At 38.1% G+C, this 26,056-nt stretch overlaps 1 protein-coding gene across 6 annotated transcripts in view; it reads left to right on the forward strand.

Moving 5' to 3' along the window:
* TBC1D14 (TBC1 domain family member 14) overlaps window positions 1-25,811 on the forward strand; it is a 72,687-nt gene extending 46,876 nt beyond the window's left edge. For all 6 annotated transcript variants that reach the window (XM_075752556.1, XM_075752557.1, XM_075752558.1 and 3 more), the window contains 9 exons: window positions 755-872; window positions 2,456-2,562; window positions 3,444-3,524; window positions 4,965-5,059; window positions 6,116-6,187; window positions 7,513-7,641; window positions 10,651-10,760; window positions 18,278-18,536; window positions 22,466-25,811. In XM_075752556.1, coding sequence (XP_075608671.1) covers window positions 755-872; window positions 2,456-2,562; window positions 3,444-3,524; window positions 4,965-5,059; window positions 6,116-6,187; window positions 7,513-7,641; window positions 10,651-10,760; window positions 18,278-18,536; window positions 22,466-22,531 — 1,037 coding nt within the window. In that variant the 3' untranslated portion in view covers window positions 22,532-25,811. The remainder of the gene's footprint in view (window positions 1-754; window positions 873-2,455; window positions 2,563-3,443; window positions 3,525-4,964; window positions 5,060-6,115; window positions 6,188-7,512; window positions 7,642-10,650; window positions 10,761-18,277; window positions 18,537-22,465) is intronic.
* Window positions 25,812-26,056: the final 245 nt, after the last annotated feature.

Consider the following 26,056-nt stretch of genomic DNA (forward strand, 5'->3'; position numbering starts at 1 on the left):
TCTACCTGCACTTCTTAAATTCCACGTCTAACAAATTTACCTGTGGAAAAAATAGTAGTTGATGATGCAAGAAGAAATACTGAGTGATAATGCAAAAATGGTTACATTAAATTAAATATGTTTAAATTAAACATTGAAAATGTTTTATTTTTAATGAACTGAAGGTTTCCAGTATATAGTTGTGATATATAATATTTAGATGATACACTAAGATTTAGATTATTTACTATTTAGATTATTATACTAAATAGCATAAAAAATGTGGCTCTTGTGATTTCCTGACAGCATATCTAAATCATAATTTACAGAGACCAACACATAAGAGTGAAAGCTAAATACAAAATTTGTATTATTTTAGCCTGTATTTTTGAGTCCGCCATTAAAAAGGGGGTGAGGCTTTATTAGGAAATATTCTGAGCTGTCCTACTAGGTATGTAGGGCTGTTGGCTGTCAGAGATGCTAATTTAAAGTTACTTGTATGGTTAGATTTGAAGGGTCAAAGGAACCATATATTATCCAACACTTTTTGTTCTATCCATCGAAAATAAGCCTTATGCATAGTTCCACTTTTTTCTTTATTTGGCATCACTGCTTAACTTGCTGGATGTCTGGGAAATTTTTAGAACTTGAACAGTGCACTGTACATGTAGGTGAATGTAGTGTGCTTTTACATGGGTATATAGCCATGAATAGCTAACTCTGAACTTTTAGTTTCTGGTTTTATTAACTTAAAAAGGAAATTGCTTTTCTGCAGAGCTCAAAGAAGCCCAGAAGAGAAAGAAACAACTGGAAGAACGCTGCAAACTGGAAGACAGCATTGGCAATGCTGTTTTAACGTGGAACAATGAAATCTTGCCCAACTGGGAAACTATGTAAGACAGTATGTTATACTGAGTTTTAATTAACATCGCTGAGTCCGTATCCTGAAGAGAAGTTATAAAGTTAGCAAGTGTAATTTTAAATGGTTTTGGAAGCTTTTGTTCAAAAGTCATTTTTGGACAGCTACAAAAAAAATGAGCAACGTATGTTTCATTATTTCTACAAGGTGGCTGGAAGTGATGCAGTTCTTGTTATTTGTCTTTAATCGAGGTTCAGGATATTCAGAAACTGTGAAACACTGAGAAGTGACCTGCAGTAGAGAATGTAAAAGCAGAAAGCTTGATGCTTGAACAGTGTGCATTTATCAGCAATGAGCTTTCCTTGACTACTTGAGCTCTTGATTTTATAATATCAGATGTAGATTGAAGTACATGTATGGTATTTTGAAGCCTCTTTAAACACCGAGTGGTATACCTGCTGGGATAATCAAGTGATGGAAAAGAGAAGTAGGGAAAAAGTTATTTTAAAAAAATACTAAGTGCTAAAAGATTTCCTACAAAGACACAGAACAGGTGATTGGTAAGCTACCTTCACTGTCTAGTTTTTCATGGACTTTGCTAGTCATCTTAAAAAAAACAAACCACAACCCCTGTCGTGAATATAACCACCACCACCACCACAACACTAAAACCCAGTCTCCACAGCAGCACTCACAATTGCAGTTTGATTAATCATGGTATTCAGTTGTCCTGAGAATATATGTTAAAAATATGGACGGAATTTGTTGGAAAATGCATTTCTGGAGAACTGAAATAATAAAAGTATAAGCAAATTGCAGATTTACATGTCTGTCTGTAGTATTTGAAGATGCACCTGTTAAAATAAGGGCACCTTTTGCTGTATTGGTTTATAAATCCGGAAGTTCTCCGATCTATTGACTGTTTTACATTTTAGTTCAGAATCTGCTTTTAGGTAAATGGATTATTGTGGGTTTTGTCACTACCACAAACTTTCATTGGTGCTTAGTTGCTATTGTGTTCCTCCATACGGGCTCTTAGATTGACGAACATCAGCTGCAGCCATTTCAAAGCATGTGTTCTGATAAAATGTCTTTCATGCTCCCACTTAAAAGTTGTCACTTGTTACATCGTCATGCATTTTTCTGGAGGGCTAGAGCTGCGAAGGTGGGTGGGAACCTGCATGTCTCGTTTGCACAGCAGGGTGATGACACAGGGGAAAGGGTAGATTTCCATAACTTGTTTCTGTATTTAATTTTACATGGATATTTAAGCCTGTCCAGTCTTTAGCATAGGCAGTGGCATAGATACTTATTTCATTTTTGTTTGTGTATTTCTGTCCCCTATGATTCTTGCTGGTCAAGTGTGGTTACAGATTACGGATATTGTGATTGCAGTGCTTCTGCCAAAATAAGCCGTTACCTTGGAAGGAAGTAAGCTTTCCTTCACAGTTCAAAGCAAACTAGTACTAAAGAATGGGTATATGCAAACCACATTTGACTTCTTGGCCTGTTGATGCTCATTTTGGTTTGGATCCCTTCAGCAGTGGTAGGAGGACACATTCACAATTCACCTGGCAATGAAATATTTCTTAGAATAATCAGTTTTATTTTAAACAGGTGGTATTCCCGTAAAGTTCGAGAGCTATGGTGGCAGGGCATTCCACCAAGCGTGAGAGGCAAAGTCTGGAGCTTGGCAATTGGTAACGAGTTAAATATCACCCATGGTGAGACTCTTTTTTTGTCTATGTTGTCTTACAAAGAGAAGTAGTTAAGGGGACAGTCTTGTATTTATTATGGTGTATCAGAACCTGAGATGTGGGTGTGAGGAGATGTTATCTAGTTACGCTTTTTTTGTGGTGCATTGATGTGTTTTGTTCAAAAATAGTGTCTTAATCTTGTAACTGCTGTAGTACTGCTGCTGTGAATTGTTTCTGATTATTGCTGTTGCTGTGTCTTGATTTGATGTTAGATGAAGATGGTCAGAATTAGTGATTCAAGATTTTTTTTTTCTTTTTGAAACTTAGAATTGTTAATTTTGTAATGCCTATTGGTATGCATATAGCTGCTTCCTTTGATTTAGAGCAAGACATTAGGTCTGTGGGAGATTAAAAGACCTTTTGTTTATGTGTGTGTTTGTGAAAATAGAAATAGCGTGCTACTTTAGAGTACAGAAAAATGTAACTCTGAAAGAATATATAATTAATTCCAGCGTGGAAATGTGGTAGACTGCCTGTACTCCAGCTGTATTGTGCTGCTTTTCTGTGCTTGACTTGGTTACCTTGGGTGTAGTTCTCAATGGAGTTTTCTAGACTTACCCAATTATCCATTCAGACCATAATTTTGAACACCAGTGCTCTGCAAGAAAAGTAAATGCTTGAACATAAAATGCAACTTGTGCCTGGATTGCCTTTCCTTTTCACTTAATCTTAGGTTATAGGTCAGTGGAACAAGTCTTTCAGAACCATAACCTACTTAGAAATTTAACTGCTATGTTAGAGATACTGTTACTTGCAATGACTGGGGCAGCATTGCTCATTTGGTAGGTAGTTGGTACCTGCCAGTGGACACGAGCTGGACTTGGTTTTCTCTGTTTTTCTTTTTCTAGAACTGTACAATATTTGCCTGGCTCGTGCCAAAGAGAAATGGCGATCACTTAGCATAGGAGGGACTGAAGTAGAATGTGAAGGTAGGCATTTTGTGAAGGATTTATGTTGTGTTACAAAAGATGAGATTTTGTAAAATTGTTCCTTAAAATGAAATCACAGATCTTTAAACAAACAAAAAAAAATCAGCTATAAAGGTGCCTCTGGTAAAAAGCAAGCTGCTTTTTGTGGAACCGAGAAACAGCTGTATTCTTTCTTCTCAGTGAAACTGTAGTCTCTTTTAAAACACACTTGCTCATTTTTCTTTATAAACCATCTCTAGGTGCAGTTCTTATTTGATGCTGTTTTGTAGGAAAACTAGGAAAGTTTGGAGATTATAATTTGAATTGCAACACTAAAATACTTTTCTGCCTCTGTAGTTTTGGAATTGAAACTCAAAGTATAGCAGAAAATTGCATTTTAGTCCCTTATTGCAGCTTTGAGCCCATCTCTTGGCTGTGTTTCAGAGAGCAGCAATTTATTTTTGCAGATGAAGTGGTTTGAGATTTACTAATTGATTGGAAGAGTTGTCTGTTTTTGAGAGAGTGTAAAACTACGTGCAGATGCTTGAAATTGCCTTTGGTAAGTAATTATGTTGAGCAGGAAAAGGAGGACATAGGTACTGGCATTTATCAACAAAAAAAATATTTTTGATTGGAAATCCCCTACTTTGTTTTGTTAAGATTGCACCTTAAATAAGATGACATCTAGTATGTTCCCAGCTTCCTCTTTGTTTCTGGAGTGTTTATGCTCAGGTGGTTGGTGTAAACATTGGCTAGTGACAACTCTTTTTTTTTTTTTTTTTTTTTTGATTGTTCAATAAGTAGCAGTAGGTAATTCCCGACCGTACTTATCAGAACAGACAAAATACAAATAGAACTTTTTGATATCAGAAAGAAAACTAATACTTTAGAAATTTACTGTGTATGAGATCCGTTTCAGTTATGGAGAGTGTATTGCAGTGTCCATGATCTTTAACAACACATACAAAGAGTAAATAAACATGATTTTGGAAGGAGAGCTGACAGTCGTAGAGATAAGTTGCATCCATCAAATGCTTCTGCTTTAGGACTTCTCCCTCCCACCACAACCTTTCCACAGAGACAGCTATTTCAGGAGCCACTGGGAAGCGTTGTTGAGGCTGAGGGGTCACAGGTTAACAGGCTGGTGTCTGTCTAATGTTTTGTCAGCGGATACCAGTAGAGTGCCTGGCCTGCCTTGCCCTGCATCTTTCCCCACATCACTTTGAAATACATTGATGGTCAGTGTGCGCTGTAGGGTTGCTTTGAGTCAGGACATACTTGCTTCTTAGCCTATGTGCTGAATTCAGGGAATTGTCCTGTCTATACCCTTATTCCCTAGCATTCGTATCGAAATAAATGAACTGTGCAAATGTTAACCCTTACCAGAAGGAAAAAAGAAAGGAAAAAAAAAAAAGCGTACACCAATCCATGTAATAAATGCAGTAACTTTGGCTTTTGTAGATGCTGGATTTTCTGCAGCTGACAGAGAAGCAAGCTTGGAGTTAATAAAACTGGATATCTCAAGAACGTTTCCTAATCTCTGTATATTCCAACAAGTAAGCAATATTAACTTGTGTCTTGACTTCTCAGAGAAATTAAGTTTACATAATCTTGCTTGTCCCTTGGTTGAAACAGCCCATTGAGTTCAAATCTGAAGGAGTAGACCTGTTGAGATGAAAAAGTTCCTAAGGATTTTGGAAAACTATAAAAACTAGAAAAGAGTCACCTCAAGGTACTCTACATTTGGAAGAGGCAAAAACCAATCTGTTGGCTAATCGTTGTGATTCATCTAGCCCAGTTTATGCTGGTTTCTGTCTGACAAAGTGACAAAGTGATGCAGGTGGGTGTTTCCAAATTAGTGAATCAACACTGCTGGGTTGCAAATACACGATAAGTGAGAGAGAGCACAGCTCAAGCTAGCAAGATTTGGGGGCCTTTTTTTGGTTCCATGCAAGACCAGTTTAACTTGTATGTTTTTGGTGTGCTTTAACGACTCATTTTAACCAGATATTTTGTCCTTCTATACACAAATTTCAGCAGCCCTGTGAAAAGTTTAGATTGCAGTAAATCAACATTTTGGGGTGAAAAACTTTTCCCTTTGGAAACTCTCAACCAGTTACTTAGTGTAAGATATGGCAGCTGTTAATAGTCAACAATGTGAAATTCTTTTTAGCTGTATATGTCATTCTTGATGTGCTCTGTGTGTGTTATGGTATGTTGTTGTTTTAACTATTTTCTTCATTGTTGAATTCTGCCTCTAGTCTAGTAGACAATTAAGTAGTTCTCATTAGTGTTCTGCTTTCCTGGCATTATTGTCAAAGTGCTGCTAAGCTATAAGGAATCGCTTAGGCTTACGTTCCTCTTGCATAAGGATTTCATATGTAATTGATGTATTGGATGAACTGTATGCATTTGTAATAAATATGGTATGGAGGGCTGTTTCATGCTTCTGAAGCCAGAATTATGTTGAAAGGCTTGGAGCTGTTCAAAGCTGCATAGAGAAATAATGTGTCCTTCATCAGAATTAATAGGTACTGTCTATAGAACTGAAGGATTTTTTGACATGTTTGTTACATACTCAGATGTATTGTCTTCTTTTTGTTTTGTTATAGGGTGGTCCTTACCATGACACGTTGCACAGTATTTTAGGAGCCTATACTTGTTACAGACCTGATGTGGGCTATGTAAGTGAAGAATTTTTTTTCAGGGGTGGGGAGAGGGAACTAGGAGAAGGGAGGATTGTGTTAGTCCTTTGTAGACAGGTATTAAATGATTTAGTGAATACTTTTTTTTTTATTCCATTACATGCTTGAGAAGTGTATATCATGATTCTGTTGCTAGATTTAAGCTTTTTAATATGTTAAGTAATTGGAAAACTCAAAAGTACATATTTGTAGTGCTTGAAAATTGGAGTCAGAAGATGTTGTTAAATTGGTCCTTTGAAGTACCTACTGTTCTTAATGCCAGTCTTACTGAGACTCTTCTGTAGAGTATCTTACTCCTCTTGATAGGCATTTCTGTGCCTTAGCACTGTGAGCTTCTGGAACAGTCTTTAAAGCAATGCCCATTGAGGCTATGTGAGCTCCCTCAAAGTATTTGAAGTAGTGATTATTAGAGAACTGAATGGATTTCAGATACTTCACTTAGTCTTTTTTTTTCCCAGAGCAGGGCTGTATATAGAGGCTTATTCTTTATTCAGGAGCAGGTGTTTTAGAGAAGGCAAATGTAGAAAGACAATGTTCCTTTCTGCGAGTACCATGCGATGCTTGGCAAAAACTGCTGAACATGACTGCTGGGAAACTAGAAAAAGGGCAGAACAGGTGGTGAGCTTGTTTTTGTGCGGAACCTGTTACTGTGTTGGGAAGGAGCTTGTTCCTCAGGTTTGCAGGAAGGACTGTCACACCTTGGTCCACGTGACTGCAGTGGTAGCGCTACACCCTCTGAGTGAGGGAGCTGTGCCTAAAGTCAGGATTGATTCCATGGCATGCTTTGTAGAAAAATGCAACAACATCATGAGCTTATGGTAAATGAAACGTGAGCTTAATCTTACAATGGTACTGCTTGTCAAATGAGTCATTGCAGTTGTCTGTAACTGCTGGTAATTGAAAAGGAAAGAACAATCTTTGTCTCTAGCGTCCTAGTCCAACTTTCCACAAATAAGGGTATATATGACCCATCCTTAGGAGAAGAGGGATTGCTTAGAAACAGTTTATTCTTCAAAAAAATCTTTATTCTGCATATTTGAAAGTGCTGTCATCTTAGCCTGTCTTAGGAGTTTTACTTAGTCTTTGAAAGGATCATTAGGAATGGGGGTCATTAGCTTCCATGCTCTGAATGTGCCATAACAAAGGGTTTTACCTGGGGTAAAAAATCCTGCCTTTCTGAATGTTTTGCAAAATTCAGCAGCTCAGTGAGTGCATTAAACACTAGTGATTGCGAGGACAAAATAAGGCAATATTCTTGGAAGAATACAGTTATTGTTGAATGGTAATGCTTCTCCTTTCTTCAGGTACAGGGCATGTCATTCATAGCAGCAGTATTGATCTTGAACTTGGATACTGCAGATGCCTTCATTGCTTTTTCTAACCTTTTAAATAAACCCTGTCAGATGGCGTTTTTCCGTGTGGACCATGGCCTTGTAAGTATGCAAGAAAACTGTGTTCTACATGTTGCAGAGATGTGTAGGGAAAGTTTAAAAAAAATTATGGGCTCAGTAGCTTGGAAAATAAGTCAGAATTTATTTGAGAGCAACACACTTGATAAATAAAAAACCCCAACACACACACACGCACCCCGTCAAAAAAACCAAACCAACCCAAAAACTACCCCACGAACCTTTTTGAACAGGCAAGTGAATTAAATTGTTCAGCTGCTATTTTATGATGCTCAGAAAATAGTTATGAGAATATTATTGTAGATGTTTTTCAAATTGAGCACTGCAGTTGAAAGCTGAAAACACCTTAATATTAGAAGAAGTGTCTTGAAGGTGCTTTTTATCCCAAACTAATAGGTTGCTAAAAATAGACTGGTGCAGGAGAACCAGGTTTCCCATCTCTTATTGTAGCAGCTGTGTTTGAAAAGGAGCTTGGGGGAATCAGATTAGCAGACCCTGCCAGTTTGCAGTGGGAGCTGATTGCCTGGTTCTTTCTGGAGGCTCTAAAATTCCTTGTTAGCATGTGCACTGGGCTGCTTGTGTACCATAGCAAAATAACACATCTCCCTAAATGTGTTCTTAATTTACTTTAAAAGTTGGGGGGTTTTTTTTGTAAAATGTATGGCATTCTGCCTCCCTTTCTCACTTATTTACCTTTTTTAACACTATGAAGATAGGATCTGCTTCTCAAGAGTTCAAATGGGAGAAATAAAGCAAGGGAATGGATGACATCAAGAACAATTTTGTTGCTTAAACAGTAGGACACTGGGGATCCTACCAGTATTTCCTGCTGGAAAAGCAATTTGTAATTCCTTGTTGCAGCCCCTGAATCTCATCACCTGTAAATGCCCGTGGAGAGATGTACGACAGCGCAGACAGCATTGCTAGAAGCAGTATCAGTCATCTCTGTTAATGTACTTAGAAAAAGAGGACATGTTCATGCATTCAATGTGTAAATATGATGCTTGTGAAGATGGTTCTGGAATTAAATTTGCTAGAATAAGGTTTTTTTGGGGGGGTGAAATAGAGGGCTTTGGTATGCTCTTGGATAGTGCCGTTTAGTTCTGTTAGCCTGGCTAAATAGAGGCTACATGATATGAATGCTTACAGAGGAGTAGAGATGGTGATACATGAAAGAATATTAACATATTGTGACATTACAAAGCCATGGAAAACTTTATACCTGTATTTCAAACAGAGTAGCGAGACATAAAGCGAGATAGTTCCTGTGGTTAACATACTGATCTGCTGTCTACCATCATGTTTTTGTGTCAGTTTTACAGCTTAATAAACAAACGCTCATTTGTCTTAACATATAATAAATAAAAAAAAACCAGCATAAGTTAGTTGTGGAAATGATAGTAATTTATACTGATTTATCTTGATTTCTTTTGTTGGTTACAGTTTTATTAAACTAGAATTTTTTTAATTACTACTAAGTAAAATGTCTTGTTGAATGTTGATTTGATTAAGATAAAAGCGTAAACTGCTATTGCATTTCTAATAGAGCTGCCTGCATCACTGTCAGTAGACGTGATCATAGCAGTTGTGTGTAAGATCCCTTCTCTAAAGTACTTTTGAAATATTTTAGTGGAACTGTCTTACTGTGGTGTTAGTGTGTAAATAGATCATTTTGGAAGTACGACTGTCTGTTGCATTACCTGCTTCCTTCTTTATACTTGCAGATCTCACCTGATGCTTGGATTTCATGCATTTAAAAATCCATACTGGGAAGCTGTGTCAGTTGTACAGTTCTCTAAAGTGGATTTTTGGTTTCATGTTTGCCATGAACCTGTTTCTCAGTAACTGATGGCTCAGAGATTTTACGTAACTTTGGCTGTTTCATTAGTGTACACCCATCTCTGATTGGCTTTTAAGCCTTATACTCTTACTGACTACCAGGCTCAATTTTTTATTTGCCACTGTGAATGAAGGTAGTCTGCCATCTGTCACTTCATTCAGATGAAATGGGAAAAATTTCTGTAAGGACATTAAAAAACCTGGGAAACAGATCTGTCATCCTATGAAAGGATTTCAGACAAAAGGCTCCTCTTTTCCTTTTATCGTCATGGTGCTTTGGGGAGAAGCATGCTGATAAAACTCATACTTTGAAGAAATCACAGCCATTCTTTATTGCTTTTTTGGGGACATTGTAATTAAAATTACTGAAGCATTCAAGGATGTTGCTTAACTTTTCTCCCTATATTATTAAGAGGACAGGGTGGAGGGGGGGAGCTAAAAAAAGCCTTTTGTTTTTAACTCATAGTTGGATTGGAAGGCTTTCTTTTTTCATGCCCTCTGTTATGAAATTTGACCTAAATATTCATATTTTAAAATAACATGAAAGTCTTCGTGTTAAAAGCAGTACAGTTCAGGGGTTATAGTATCAGATAAAGGTTACAGTCTGTTTCTCTTGCCAAGGTGTTTTGTCTTGATCTTTGCCTCTTCTGTGTGAACTTCGTCTCTTCCTCTTTGCAATAGAAATGCTATTATCTCATTTTAAAACATATGGTATAAAAGAAGCTTTGGTATTATAATATGATTTATGATTGGAGCCAACTGGATGCTTTGCTCTTGCTGTGGACTGTTAAATTATTTTAGTTTTGTATTTCATTTTATAATCCATTGGCCCTTGGATTTTATTCAGTGTAATATTGAATTACTGCCACAAGCATAAAGCACTATTCTGTTATCATAATTATTTTGAGGAATCAGCAAATAACTTCTCTCCTGATGGCCTTTTTCTTTCCAAAGGAACCTGGCCAAGACCCAGAACAATAATTATATTGTTTAGTATGAGAACAGTATATAGTGTGGATCTTAAACTGTGTGCTTGCAGATAGTGTCCTTTATGTAAATGTTTAGCTCTTTATTGTATCATGTAATTCATATGATCCTGTTTTTGAAGAGCATTAATCCAACAACAGATTGTTGGATTAATCTAAGCCTATTAATACAGCTAACTGGTTTTTTTTCCCCATTGTATTTTCCCAGATGTTGACTTACTTTGCGGCATTTGAGGTATTCTTTGAAGAAAATCTGCCAAAGTTATTTGCTCACTTCAAAAAAAATAACTTAACACCAGACATCTATCTTATTGATTGGTAAGACGCCAAAAGCATAATTAATGTGCATACTCGCATAGAGCTCCATGTCAGTGTTCATTACAGAAGCAGGAACACTCTTACCTGGTTTAGTATTCTTTTAAGATAAAGGCTTTATCTTTTGTTCAGTACTTGAGTTGTCAATCCAAATCATTCCCACATACTTCTGTGATGTTTAACGTTTGTCTAACCTTTATTACTGTACTTCTGTTGAGTTTGAGGCTTATTTTGAAATAGAGCTGTATAGCACTGTTTATCCGTATTTAGTGCATATTTGGATTGATCTTCTGAGAAAATCAGTTGTTTTTTCTACTTTAAGTGCAGGTGTGTACTGGGATGTATATCCTAAGAGTATTGCTAGTCTTGCATTTGAAAGTTATAGTTTGTCCTCTTGCACAGAACAGGAGAAGGGTAGTTAAAACATCTTGTTTCTGTCCACACAGCAAAAAGCTAGAAGCTACAGAAAAGCAAATGCGTAGGCTTTTGGCAGGATGAACTATGACTTTGGGGCAGTATCTCACTCATATGTTAGGTGGTCCCAGATGCTGTTTAGAGGATCCCGGTGCGGATTGTTTAAAAACTGATCTCAACACAGTCCAGTTGAATAGCTAAAGGGCATTAGCATGTTTTTAATTACTGCAGCTATTCCACTTAGCAGGCAGGCAATTACAATCTTTTTATTTGGTGAAACTGCCTTCCTTTTTTAGTTCTACTGTAATTAGAACCTTTTTCCTTAGAGAGGAAAAAAGACAAGGATCTTATTTGCACTCCTGCCAAAATTCAGTGTGGTATAAGGCACTCCAAATTGAGTATTTGCATTTGTGCCTATCATGCTTGGGTTTGGGGCAGCTAAAACGTCTCTTCTCAGTAAGACTTTGTTTCAGGTTGATATGAAATCTTTTTTGTGAAAAATTGATTTGCACTTAAATTGTTGACGGCTTCTCCTGTTCTTGAGTATCTGACTAAATACTTTCTGTAAAAGGTGGAATTCCCAGTAGTAACAGCTTTTTTTTTCTGAGATTCATAAGTGTCGTGGTTTAACCCAGCAGGCAGTTAAAACAACCACGCAGCTGTTCGCTCATAACATAAGTAGGGGAATGAGGAGCTGTGTCACGGATGGGCTCACTTCTCCCAACATTTGGGAGAACCAGTCAGAAGGATTTTTATGACTGAAGGCTGAGAGTATTAAACTGGATTAGATCTATGCACACAGCAGGAAGATGCTAGAAAAAATACTGGACTAGGATAGAAGGGAAGAAAGAGGGCAGAGGCTGGTATGTTCAATGATATAGGAAAGATGTTGAAATTACATTACCTCAGACAATGTTGTGAAAAGCCTGTGCATGGAGGAAGCAATGGAATAAAAGGGATATCAGAATAGGAAGACTGTAAACATGCTGGATAATAACTGGATAGACAGCATTGAAATCACCAGGTTATCATCTTTTTAATGGATTGCTAGTTTAATATGGTGCTGTCGTAAATAACGTTTTTTTTTTATGTAGGAGAGACTAAAAACAAGTATCTTAATGGTGCAGCCATGTTAATATCACTCTGTTGTCTAACTTTGAGCTTTACATTGTAAAGAAGAAATCCTGAGGAACACCACCAGAAATTGCAGAACTAGAAAAAGACTGTTTTGATGAAAGGTTGAAGGTTTACATTCCCCTCAGCAATGTTGCTTGGATAGACTAATCTTTATTGTGTTTTCTTGAGTAAACATTTATGTGATCAGTTGTTGTTTATGAGCACATTCAGAGGTTAAAAAAAAAATAAAAAAAAATTACTGACTTAAGAGCAAAGAACTGAAGTGTTGAAGTCTGTGTGTGTGGGGAACATCAGACCTCCCTTTCGTTACTTCTGTGGGTGTTGTTAAGAGCACTTGAAAGCAACTTCTGTCAGGAGTGCTTGTGGATGGTGCTTCTCAAGGTCTTTGTACAAATGGACTGACAACCCTTAGCTTTTCTTGCTGACTACCTGCATCCATATTAAAGCTGTTTATTTGAATCCCAAGGACAGTTTACTGTGTTCCTCCCCATCCCCAGGGAGTCACAACACTATGATCTTGCACAGGCATGTAAACTATTGAGGCAGTCCTGTATTAAACTTTTTTCATACCTGTCTTCAGCTAGACAACGTGTCCCATTCTGTCTTGAATTTTGTTAGACAGTAGAGTGGATATTTAACTGTGTAAGGTTTAGGTATAATATTTAAATATATGTGTGTGTGCATACAAGTGTATGTATAGATATGTGTGTGTGCATACACATATATACTTTCTACTTTAAAATACTTTGATCTTGTAGGAAGCAGATTTAGATTTTTTTTTAATTTTCTTTTTTTTTCAAACGGCCACTGGAAACTTAGCGAATTGGACTTTATATGTGCTGTCCTTCCATTACTTCCAGTAAGTAATATAGAAAAGATCTAAGGAAAAATCAGGTGGGTCTGTGTTCTCACAAGTGAGTAATTATGAAAGCTGAGGACTTTGGAAATTGTTGTTTATAAGGTTGCCTGTGGCTCGCAGCTGACAGTGAATTTGCTGTAGTACAGATACCACTCCATTAAAAACAGAACTGTTTCCGGAAAGATAAGAATATGGTTTCAGTGTGTTTAAAGTCAGGGAAGAATACGGTACAGTGTCGCTCTGAATAGACAGACCTTTTGGTTGTAGGTAAAAATCTCTATGAAACAACCTTGCTCTAACAACATTACTTTTATTTAAATGTGTGTTTGTTCTGAGCTCCAAAGGGATGCCTGCTGCTGTTCTGGTGGCTGGCATGGTTACTGTGCAGGCATGTGCGCCGTAAATCACAGTTAGTGCCAGCTCTGGGAGGGCTCCCATGGCCAGTGCTGCACAGACCAGTTGCTGGGAAACCCTCCTGCTCCTGCCGCAATTACGGTGGAATCAACTAGTCTCCTTTGTGCTGCTTCCTGTAACCGGTGCCGCAGGGAACGGCAGTAAAATTGGTATGCTTAAATCATTTGTTGAAGGGATGCGTTCCAAGAAAAAGAAATGCTGTGCATGTAGATATGGGCCCAGCTGCGCAGGTGATGCAATGCTGCTTTGGGTTTTCTTGGGGTTGGTAGAGGATTTAGCGAGGGGAGCCCCCCTGCCAGTTCAGTTCCACCACTGCTTTTTGTGATGGGAAAATGCTGAGGACTTAAGAATTTAATTAAAAGGTACAGTGGCACAATTATCAGTGGATACCTGCCAGAAGTAAGGCATGTCTTTTAAAGAGGACCTGTGTACTTCAAGCCCAAACTCCAACTGATAAATCTCATGGTAAGAATTCAAAAGCTAGACAAGTTTTTACTTTTTTTTGAAGAATATAAAGGGAATCAAGTGTGAGAGGGGTGTAAAGAGCAACGTACAGTCAGGTTCACAGAGAATAGAGTGGAAATAGTGTGTCTGAATAGCCTGGTTTTGGCCTCTCGGCTCTGTCAGCTGATGTACTGCAGGCTCTTGTGAGCAGAGCAGAATGTAGATTTGCAAAGGACACGTGCTGTCTATTTATGGCCTGCTGCTGCTGTACAAACACCTCTTTATCCCTACTTAGAAAAATGATTTTTGGCAATAATTATAGCCAGGGGCTTTGTTTGTACTCATGGATCGATCAGTGGTTCTTTAGTATTGCAGTGACTGTGATTGTGCTCTGCGAACACTGACTTTCTATTGACACCATTTGCTTGTTATGATAAAGATCCAATCCACTTTGTGTGTACGTTTGTAGTGGGCACTTTCAGTGAAGTATTTATAAGCTTGCTATCTGTTACATTAAGAAAAACATAGTCCATGTCATGCCGGTAACTCTCCACCACCCCAAAAAATGAAGCTCAAGGTGATGCTTTAAATGCATGCCTCCATTTCAAAGGAAAAATGGACTGTAATTCTGTCCAAAAGTTTCTGGTGACATCCTGCTTGTTGTAATTGGAGTTACAGACTCCAAAAGATGAGACTCTTCAGCTCAATTTACAGTGTGCTTATCCTTATGTCACTGCAGGTTGGGGTGGAATCAAGTGAACTACTGCATTGCCTTGTACTCTTTGGTGAGAGAGCAGGGCTTTTTGGGTGCTTCAGATTGGTTGGAAATTGCCCAGAAACTCACATATATATTTGTATTATATTGATACATTTTAGAATGCAGTCAGATTTGCTGAGTGCTAAGAAAGTGCTCTGTTGGAGTCAGTACTGTATAACACATAATACTTTTTCTTTCCCTTATAAGGAACAAAGTAAATGCTTCCACTTTTTTTTTAACTGTAATGATTTTAAAATTGTACTAAATAAACTGTTACCAACAAGCTTATTGCAATAACACTAAAAGGTGCTAATGAGAACAGAGATGCCACTATAAAGTAATGCATGAACACTTAGAAAGATGCGATCTTTGTCTCAAAGCAGATGTAGTTGAAATCGATATAAAATGTAACAGCTAAAAATTAATACCAGGACGAAGGAGGGAGGATCCAGGAATAAATTTACAAGGTGAATTAGTTCATCCATTTCTACAGCTGAAATCAGAAGTTCTAGAAATGTTTTTGTGCTGTTACAAACATGGGAAGAGAATGTGTAGTGCAAGAATATATGAGATCTGATTTGCGTCGACATTGTTGTGCATGAGTTGAGTTGTCAATCCAAAATCTGACATACCTGTCTTCACTGCTGTTGCTAACGGTAGCTTATGAAGACTCTTTAATTAAAAAACAAAAGAGAAAAAAAAAAAGAGAAAGGGGAAAAAAAAGAAGGAACAGAGGAAAGAAAACACAGAGCCTGTGATTATCATGGTAACAGTGCTTTCTTGATAATATTATGGTGATATGTTTTCCCTGTGAGTAGCAAACTAGCCAGGATTTCATGCATTTACCTGAAAATGCACTTTCGTCATGAGCAGGGCTGGGAGGAGCAGGACCATCTGGTACTTTGTTGGCTTTTTTTCCCTTACTCAAACAGCAGCCAGTTGCCTGCATTTACATTACTCTGACACTGGACATCTCTGTGCTAGTTAACTGTGTCATCTGCACCTGGGACTTGTAGTGAGTTGGAAGAGAGCCGCAGACAGAAAATCATCCTGCAGCACAGCACGAGCAGATCATGTGCAAGTAGTGTGCTAGTGTTGCTGAGAGCCACTGCTGTAACTGTTTTAGTCTAGCAGCTGCTTTATTACTAGAATAAACTTCAGCTGGGTTTCAGACCAGTAGCTCAGATGTCTAATAAAAAACGTCTTTCAGTAGGAAATGTTTGAAGGGAACAAATGCTGTATCCATTCTTAGTAGTCATGTTTCCTACTGTTGTTTCATTGCTTGTTCTAGAGGGCCCACTCTTTGTTCTTGGGGCTTGATGCATTGAATTCCATGCTAGTATTAATGAAAGTTAATTGCCTTGCGAATTTCTTGCAAATTGCACTTCCTTCCAAATTATGAAGATATCAATGTCAAGTACCTTATTTGATGTGACAGCTTTTTTGATGCGAGTAAATCTTTTCCTTCAAAAAGTCATGTTCTAATAAATAGTTCTGACTATTTCTTCTGACAGTTAATTTTTTGCATAGTTGCAGATTTAATACACATGGGTTATTCAGGTTAGGTCTGAATCATGACAGAGTAATAGCTTTTGTGAATAAAACCAGATCAAAAAAAATAGGCATTGTTACTTATCTTTAACCAGGACTAGTTTCTGGCTGAGTGTGTGCCTGCTACTTGGTGACCAGGAAAGGACTCAGTGGAATTGCTTCCTATTACACTGTTCATTTTAAATGGAAAAGCTGTTGCTGTTTCCTGTGCGTGTGTAGACAAAAAGTCTTAATTCTGCTGTGTAAGTATTTTGTAGCAAGACATTTTTCTATGGCATGTGACTGTACAAAAATGTTGAAAGAGTATATTAAGTCTGCAACGCATGATCAGCCAGTAACCCAAAGAAGGGGCTTGTATCGTGCTAGTCTCGTACGTTCATGTATGTATGTAAAATATGTAGATGAACAATAGCGGGTTTTTTTCATCCCAGACTCTACCTCTTACTGGCTTATTTTTGTAGTTCTAATTTAGCTTTTTGGAGAGCAGAATTTAAACGATGTCCACTTGTTATAAAAACATTGCAATGAGGTGTGAAAATAGAAAAAAAGTAAAGTCCTTAGGATCTTAAACCTGCAGTTTGTTTGTCACCTGAATTTGAGCAAATGGTTTAGTTTCATCTTGCAGCTTGTAAAATGAATGTATTTTCCCATTTTCCTAAAGTGCGCTGATTCATAGAGAAGCCAGATACTTGATGACAAATCATTCAAACAGTCTTATGTAGTAAAAAGCAGATACTGCAGAAAACCTTTGATTATTAGAATTTGCTGTGAAAATATATTAATTCATAATCAATACCTATATATGTGTGTGTATGTATCTGTTCCATTGTATTTTTTTAATGTAAACCCAAATTTCCTAGATAAAAATTTGAATTGAGGGAGTCTTAAACACAAAAGAACTACTGTTCGATTCAGCATACTTGAAAATTTGTGTTAAAAGATGTGGAAAGGATTTATTTAAATTTGAGGCTTTGCTGACCTCTGCCGGAGAAAGAATTCTTTGCACTTTTACGGAGATCTTTTATGCAGTGCATCTGTGGAGAAATGTTCTCTAAATTCTGAAGGAAAAAAAAATATCACTGTAACTCTTTTCCATTTTATACTGTAACGTGGTTCCAGGAAGCTTAATTCTCTTCACGTGCTGTTACAGCGTTGTTAGCGGCAATGAAAACCGCTCTGCCTTGTAGCAAAGAGTTGGATAGAGGAGAGAGCATCTTCATGTTCCTGGCTGCAAGGCTGTTGGTGTTTTGATGAAGGAAGAAATACGCTCTTGGCAGTTAATGAAAATGCAGTTTTAGTAACTGGGAGGAGGTTCTTGCTTCTGCTGTTACCTTTACTCTTTTGGGGATCACATCCATTCAGGCACCCTGAGCCACCATCTTACACAGCTATCGCTGCATTCTCTCTGGATATCTTGCCTGTTTCTCTCAACTCAGTAGAGCTTAAACGGATCTTTCCTCCTAAACTCGTGCTATTATTACTTTGCCAGCTTATCAAGCCTGGAACACAGTGTTAATATTACACATCTCCTTCATCTTATCCATAATATTCCCTTTGTTGTACGTCTGAAGATTCTGCTTTTTGTGTTCTCGCAGCTAAAACTGTATCAATCCTCAGTTCTGAAGTGGTGATTAAATATGCCTTTGATTATACTAGTGGCCAGTGCATGTCTGTCATAAAACCATGTGTATTGTTTCTTCTGGTGCGATCTCAGAAAATTGACCCAGATTGATAGCAAGATGCCTTAACTGTTGTACAATTTTATGTTGTTTCATGTATTGCTATGCAGCAACTAATAGAAGTACTTTTGAAATGCAAAAAAGTATTCAGATACAAATATTTGAGAAGCCTCAAACTTAACTACTAATCAGTCCGTGTACTTCTGCGAGTATGCTAGACATTTTTCTTGTGCAGTAACTCTGAAAATTTTACTCTGTTTTTCAGGATATTCACATTGTACAGCAAATCTTTGCCACTAGACTTGGCATGTCGTGTCTGGGATGTGTTCTGCCGTGATGGAGAAGAGTTCTTATTCCGTACAGCCCTGGGAATATTAAAACTTTTTGAAGATATTTTGACCAAAATGGACTTCATTCATATAGCCCAGTTTTTAACTAAGCTGCCAGAGGACTTGCCTTCTGAAGAATTCTTCGTGTCTATTGCTGCCATTCAGATGCAAAGTAGAAACAAAAAGTGGGCTCAGGTAAAGAGGATGTTGATCTTTGATAACAGATGATTGCACTGTACTCATGAAAATGGGGTTTGCCAACATCTGGAAGAATGTTTTAGCAGAGCTAGTGTTCGATTTTACAGGTAGTAGGACTATGTAGCTCACTCCATGCTTTTAGTATACATTCAGATGAGTGGGTTCCCTGAGCTTGTTCTCCTCTGGAAGGGGAGAGCTCAGACAACATTCAAAATTGCAATGTTAGGTGGAGTCAATGAAGTAAAATATCACGACTTCAACTTACTCATTACAAAGGCTTCTAGCAGCATTACAACTTGATATTTAAAAGCAGAAATTCACTCTTTGGGAGAAGATGACAATTTTTCAGGACCTATCATCATCATCATACAATCATTGTCTTAATATCCTTGACAATCTAGTTTGCCTAATTTTGGGCTGTAAAGAAATGACTACATCTCTGACTTCTTTACTGGAATTGAGCACTGAAGCCTTTACTTCAAAAATTGTAGTCTCATCACTGTAGTTCTAACAAAATTCTTAAAAAAAAAAAAAGATGGAAGTGTGTCATCCGAATGTGGAAATTTTTAAGTGGCTTAACAGCCATCATGCTGGAGACTTAGGTCAAATGTACTCCATAACATTTGGAGTATAAACTCCAAATTTTTTTTCCCTTCAAAACAGTAATCCAGCCTGCTGCGTGAAGCATGCTGTAATAGAGCTCTGTCCAGTTAGTTTATCCATTCTTTTTTGCAGTGAAACTGAAAGATGTTGTTAAACATAGTGGTTATGGGAGTTTGTGTTTCTTTCCTGGAGTAATAGTCTGCCTGTAGATGTGGGGGGCTGCCAGCTTGCTGTTTGAGATAAGAATTTCTAACCTTTGCATAGGATTAGATTGTAGCCTTCTGAGCCTTAGCTTGTGTATAAAGGAGAGCACAACCTGCGCAGCCCGGCTAAGAGCAGCATACTGCCAGTGGTTCCTCCATCACATGGCTTTCTTCACAGCTTATTTTGCATATACGTTCTGGGCTTGGTCATAAATTGCTAGTACAGATCCAACTTTGTTTCTATCCTTAAGATGATTTTTCAGCCAGCAATGTCTCTAAAAGTAACCTCCCAGTCTTGTTCCTTGTTCAGACGGTTCACTTTCTTTGAGCACGTCTTGTGTGGATGAGGATCACATACCAAATCAGTTCTCAGCCTATTGCTGCTTCCTTTGCAGAGAAGGGGAGATAGTGGTCCTGTTCTGCTGAGTAACCCCAGTAATAGGCTTGCTGAGCCAGTGGTTTTCAGTCTTTGACACCTGTGAAGGTTTAGTGGTGATTATCACAACAGGAGGAAGACTTCAAAGTAAGCTAGCCCAAGCAGTCTTCCTCAGTCTCTTCATCAGCTTCATTTGGACTGCACTGGAATTTCCAGTTGTTTTTGCTTGTTGTGGAAAACTGAAGACAAAATGCTGCTGAACTGTGGTGCAGATAGATCTCAAAACAGTTTGCATGCTGTAGGATTGGTATTGGTTGACCTCTTACCTGTCTTGACTTCTGCACCAACTGGCTTTCTTTACCAGATAGTTACATTGCTGAGTAAGTTTCCATCAGGAAAGCCTCTTCACTCCCTAGCCTGCCATCCTTTTTCAAGCCAGAAGTGAGTAGGGCCTGTGAGTTTGCTCATATCATGTACTTACTGGGACTCCTCAGTCACTGAGGTACTGCTGTTGGAACCAACCTAGAAACATTAACAAGACAAAGATTGTATGGGATTACATTTTCTATTACTAAGATGCTACCTGTGATGACCTCTTACCTTTCTTCACGTTCTTAAAGTTCACCAGGATGAGTTTGAACTTGGAAACTTGAACTTTGCTGTTCTAGGACAGACAGGCTTTTGGTAGTGTGGGACTTCGTTGCATAGGTGGGACTTGTAGCAGTGCTGGGGCTGTGGCAGCACGCACCCACACAGCGTGCTTGAGAAGTCTGGCTGCAGTTAGGATGCTCCCGATCTGGATAATTATTTCTCACTGTTGTTGTAAGAGTCAGATGCTTTGGTGTAGTGTCCGTGTGTTTTCTGTGGGGAAATAACCTTTTCAAAGTAGCAAAATAAATGTCCATTGTGATGGATGCGCTACCTTTAAGATAAACTCTAGGTGGAGTGACTGACATGGGGCACTAGTTCCCAGAGGATGCAGACTGCTCTGGAGCTTAGAAAAATGGGGTTTGTGTTCCCACCTCTAGCATCATCTTGTTTGGTTACAGTAACTGTACTGTATAAGCGAGCAGCAGAGCTTGAGGTGATACTACTCTGTAGGAGTATATTTGGTCAAATTAAGCTGCACATCTGAACGGTGGGTGTATTTGGCACTCAAAAACACCTGCTGATGGAACCTTTCATCTTGCTGAACCATGATAATTAAGGTCCTGGTTTGCAGTGGGTCACGTTCTGGAGTGATGATGTGTGTAGGGCCTCATCTAAAATGTTACAGGCTGCCTCTGAATCTGGATTGCACAGTCCTGGTTCCCCTATCAGACAGATTGGTTTATGTTTCCATCTCACTCCATTTTCCTTTGGTCACTGACAGTGTGATCTAGAATCAAGACTGAAGGGAGTCCTGATAAATCACAGGCATCACACTTCTGATAACAAGAACTCTGGTTATCAATAGGAAACCTGCAAGCTCCATTTTTCTTCTGAAATTACCTACAAAGAACCCAAGGGCCTTGTACCATTACACCCTTAGCCTGAAATGTGAGTGGCTGTTCTTACGTGTTTTCATCAATAGCAGAGAAATAGAGACTATTGGCTTAGCATTTCTGTAATCCGTATGTTTCAAATCTTAGCTCCATAAAGTTTTCCAAATAACTAAAGAATCTGAGCTCTGTTAGTTGGCTTAATGTCTATTCTTTTTTTGATCAATATTTTGGTGTCATTCTCTGGTTCCTTAAAAAGGTTAACTATTTTCCACCAAGGACTTTGTTACTATGGTCTTGAAACTCTGACAAGCCCATTTGATTGAGTAGCTGTTGATTTACCCCAAATCTCTGTGAAGAGGACCTCACTGAAATCTCTCTCCAGTTCTAGAAATTGCTGAGCAGCCAGCCAGCTGGAGCTCTGTTCAGGCCCCTGTTGAACCTTTGCATTGAAGCATAGGCAGCGAGTGTTATGAGTCATTTAGCTCCACCTCCTGGCAATTCTGATGGTGCAGAGGTCTGAAGTCGGTCAGAGGGAGAAAAGAAGGTTGCCTACCTATAAGTGTAATTCTTTGAGATGAAATGTCCCTCGGTACATTCAGTTCTGGGGTGATTTTTGGGGATGCTGCTGGACTTCTTTGGCAGAGACTAACTGTAGGGCAGGGAGTGCGGTAAGCAGCGTGAGAAACTGGCCACCATTGTGCCCTCTGCACAAAGGCTAACAAAACAAAATTGGCGTCAGATATTAGGAAAGAAAAAATTTCAATGTGGAACCAAACGCGGACTTCTTGCTTCAGAAAAAAATGTAAGCAGATCTGGAGACAGTGATGTGCTTTAGATGAGCGCCAGTCAGCACTAAGGTAATTCTGTCCTGAACTCATGGGTAATGTCACACTGCTCAGGCTGCTCACTTGCTGTGTTTTCAGACAGTCCATTTATCTTGAGAATTATAACTTCCTTTCTGACAGGGTCCTTTAATAGTGCTAGACTTGTGTAATCTGGGTAAAGATCTCATCTCTGGGCTTCAAAAGTGTGTGTTGGGGGGAGATTGAGTTTAAACCTTTGTTAAACCATTTGTATCCATGCCACAAGGACTTAGGGGAGAGGTCTCCATCAGTGGAGAGGTTCTCTAAATTTGATTACATATAATAGTTAAAATAGTATTGCTCAGAGATAATTAAATTGGAAATTCTTCAGACAATGATTTATTGAATGACTTTTTAAATCTAATACTTTTTCTCTCTCATTCCTTGCAATGTCTAGATACTGGCTGCTCTGCAGAAAGATAACCGGGAAATGGAAAAAGGAAGTCCTTCACTCAAACGTTAAAATTATGGTTGCCTCCAGTGACTCAAGGGAAAAGAGCTAAAGTGGCAAAAGTATTGAGTACTGTTTGACATGTATGAGCCTGCAAATTAAAGTGTTATTTCAGAGTTTTGTTTAGTAGTAGAATAGCCTTAAAGGGGGGAGAGGAAAAAAGAGGAGGGGAGAAAAAAAAAAAAAGGAAGGAAAGAAATCGGGGGATAAAACCCTTATAAGTGAAACCTAGGCTTTGCCTTAAACCTTTAGTGGAATGAGCATTTGCTGTGGACAGCGTTACACGTTCTGTACTTCTGATGAGGGCAGTGAAACTAAACAATGCTAAGGGGGTTTTTTAAGGTGTTTTTTCTTTGATGTTTTAAAATACTGGGCGTTCAGCATTGTCAGTTAATTTGAAAACTATTCCCCAGTTTCATTCTTAGGCAGGATGTGTTTCCCATACCCATAACAGTAGCTGGATCTGGATTTTAAATAACTGGTGCTGGAATTTTTAGTTAAATGATGTAAGGACCATTTCTTTAGAAATGCTTCTTGTTTCATAGGCTGTGGGTCCCATTTACCAAAAAAATCATGTAGTCCTAGAATCACATTCCATTCTTTAATAAGGAAAAGTTAAGTAGGAAGTAAACTTCGAAGAGAAAAGTCACACTAGCAGTGAAAAACCAATTAGCCTTTAAGATGCCATTGGATGTTTCCAATCTGGATGCATATGGAAAAAGTTCTGCTGATCAGACTAGATTCCAAACTCACTGGGAGGTTTCTAGTATTAGGCTGGCATCATTTCCCAATTGTACTCTCCTGTGTTTAAAGCCAGGATCACCTACTACTAAATGTATGTTTCCATGTCTCCCTCTTCTGGGGCAGTGCCACTTCAGAGTGTCCTTGCCTGCCAGCTACTAATTCCTGTGCTGTCTCTCCAGCCATGCCGATCAAACTGTTGGGCTGAGCAGATAAATTGAGAAATGGTTAAAAGCAACTTCATAGTTACTTTAAACCCAGCTCTGCTCACTGGCAGATCTGAGGAGGAGTAGTGATGGGGAGAAATTACGTAAGCCAACATTGCTGCTGAAAAGAAAAGGTTCTGTGGGGTCTCCTGAAGCTGCTGCTGCCACAGTGAGAAAATGTTACGTGGAGCTGATCTGTGTGTAGTGACAAGTGAAAGAAGTTTATTGGGGAATGTGCCAGACAAATACTACGAGGATAAGTACAAGCTGTCATTTCCTAGCTTTTCATCCAGACTCTAATACATGGGAGCAAGTTACAAAGACGGCAAAGTGTGGTTGCCTAATTCTGTTACACAGCTTACATCCTCTCTGCGTTCAGATGAACGTTGAACTGTAAATCATGAGTGCCTCTGATTTACAAGAATGTTTATTGCGTAGTGTATAGTGTAAAATCTATAAAGTAATGACCATCATTGAAAAGGGAAACTAACTGAAGCAATACTTATGTTAACTGTAAACAGGCATTACTAAATCCTCTAGCTATATGGTCAGCGGTTTCCCAGTGCTCTCCAGTCTGTTTTATGCTGATTATTTTGGCATTGTCTGAATAAAAAAATGAGAATAATAGTTGCACACTGCTCAACTCAACATGTAATGAAAAGGACTGTGGAACATAATCAAAATACTGTCCTTTAGAACAAACATTGTTTCTGCAAGGGATAGGTTGCAATATTAAAAAGGGTGAGAGCAAGATTCCCTGGTAAGTGTGCACTCATCATCACTTTGGAAGACGTGTAATGCAAATGCAGCTTGCAAGTCTGATACCTCATCGGCCTCTTTTCCTGTCCTCTTTGTGTACCTGGCATAATGGATGTGGTTTTTTGTTGGCCACCCTAATTCCTTGATAAGACTTCTAGGTCATCACTTACTGAAAACAGACATCAAGATGTTGATAGGAAACACGCTTTAGTTCTCCCAGAAGTTGTATAGCTTTAGTCCTTCAATGACCGGTACTTGTATGCTACATTGCTTTGAAGTGCAATAGAAAGCCGGGAGGTCAGTAAGTGGTTTTTAATATGACTTTTTCTATTACTACAACAAATATGCCTTTCCGTGAAGGATATGAGAGGCCTCCCATCTGAAACATTTGCACTATGCTTTTAAATGGATTATTAAACGCATAGATGACTTTTCCTCAGTATACAGGTGGTACTGTAACTGGCTTTGTGGTTTAAGTCTTCATTGCAACTAGGTTTGTATTTCCTTTTGAACCAAGTCTACAGGTGTGGCTCATTTGTCTGGTTAAAATGTATTCTTTAGCTACTAGGTACCTTTGCAGCCATTGACAGCCTGTTCTCCCTTTCCTCTTTGCAATGAGATGTTGAATGTAACAGTGAAAACAGGCATAGTTGTGGGAAAAAGGCCTGCTGCAACACTTGTGCACTGTTTGTTACTTGCAAATGTAATTATTTTGTTCTTTGATTTGATGTTTCTGTTCTTAGAAGATGTATATATTTTCTAAATGATTTCTTTGTGTATATAAGGTATGTTCTTTAATGAAGAAAAGCAATGCAATAAGGAGCTTTGCACACTTTGTTTTCAAACAAAATACATTTGAAAAAAAAAATCACCTGCCTAAAGATGCAATTGTTTCAACTTCTCAGTAACTTGATTTGAAGATAATGCTTGAATTTTGATAAAAACAAAGATGAGTAGTAAGGGCATAGAATTATTTTCCACTGAGCTTTTTAAGTTTCTTGCAGCATACCAAATCTCTTAATTAGCTATTAAGGAAGATTTCTGTAATAAATTCAGGGATTGCATAAAAAAATGTTGACAATTTTATTGTTCAGGTGCTTGACAGTATCTGTAACAAGATGCATGAGATTTTCTTTCATTGAGCAAGTGTCCCCATCAAGTAAACTTTCTTTTCTTCATGGGTTTAAGGAAAAATGCAACTGCTGCAATACATCCGAAATCTGCAACTACCACTGAACATGCAGCAGATTAGAGAAACCAGAAAACTTCAACCAGGTTTGGAATTCTGTACAACCTGCACTTTATAATAAAGCCGTTTTGCAAATTCAATCAGCAATCAATCATTAACGTTATTTAATTTAGTAAAGAATTTCATTTGGGAAAAAAGGTACCTTGTAACAGCTTATTTTTGAATGTTTTAAAAACTAGAATGACACGTAGATAACTGTTGATACAACCCCTGTGCATCATGTTTAAATTGGTTTTGTGTAGTTATCAAGCTTTTGTTTAGGTATGTGTATCAAACTGGAATTTTTTTCAACTGTAAATACATGGTTTTGTTAAATAAAGTCATGTAAAGTTATCTTGATCACCTTTTGTCAGTGTAATTCAGAAATTAAAAATTCAAGTACCTGTTTCTTCACAGGCTTCTTTAGCAGTTTTTGTCCAAAATCAGGACTTTGGGACATTTAAGTATTGCAGGTGGAGGATTTTTTGGTAATGCTTTCCAAGTTCTTCTTTTAAAATACCTGTTATATTACCTTTGACATTTAGAAGATTTGATACTTAATTGTGCCCATGGTTTAATCCATTTCATGTGCCCTTCTCTGGA

Source organism: Balearica regulorum, chromosome 4, assembly GCF_011004875.1.
Source record: "Balearica regulorum gibbericeps isolate bBalReg1 chromosome 4, bBalReg1.pri, whole genome shotgun sequence".
Taxonomy (NCBI): Eukaryota; Metazoa; Chordata; class Aves; order Gruiformes; family Gruidae; genus Balearica; species Balearica regulorum.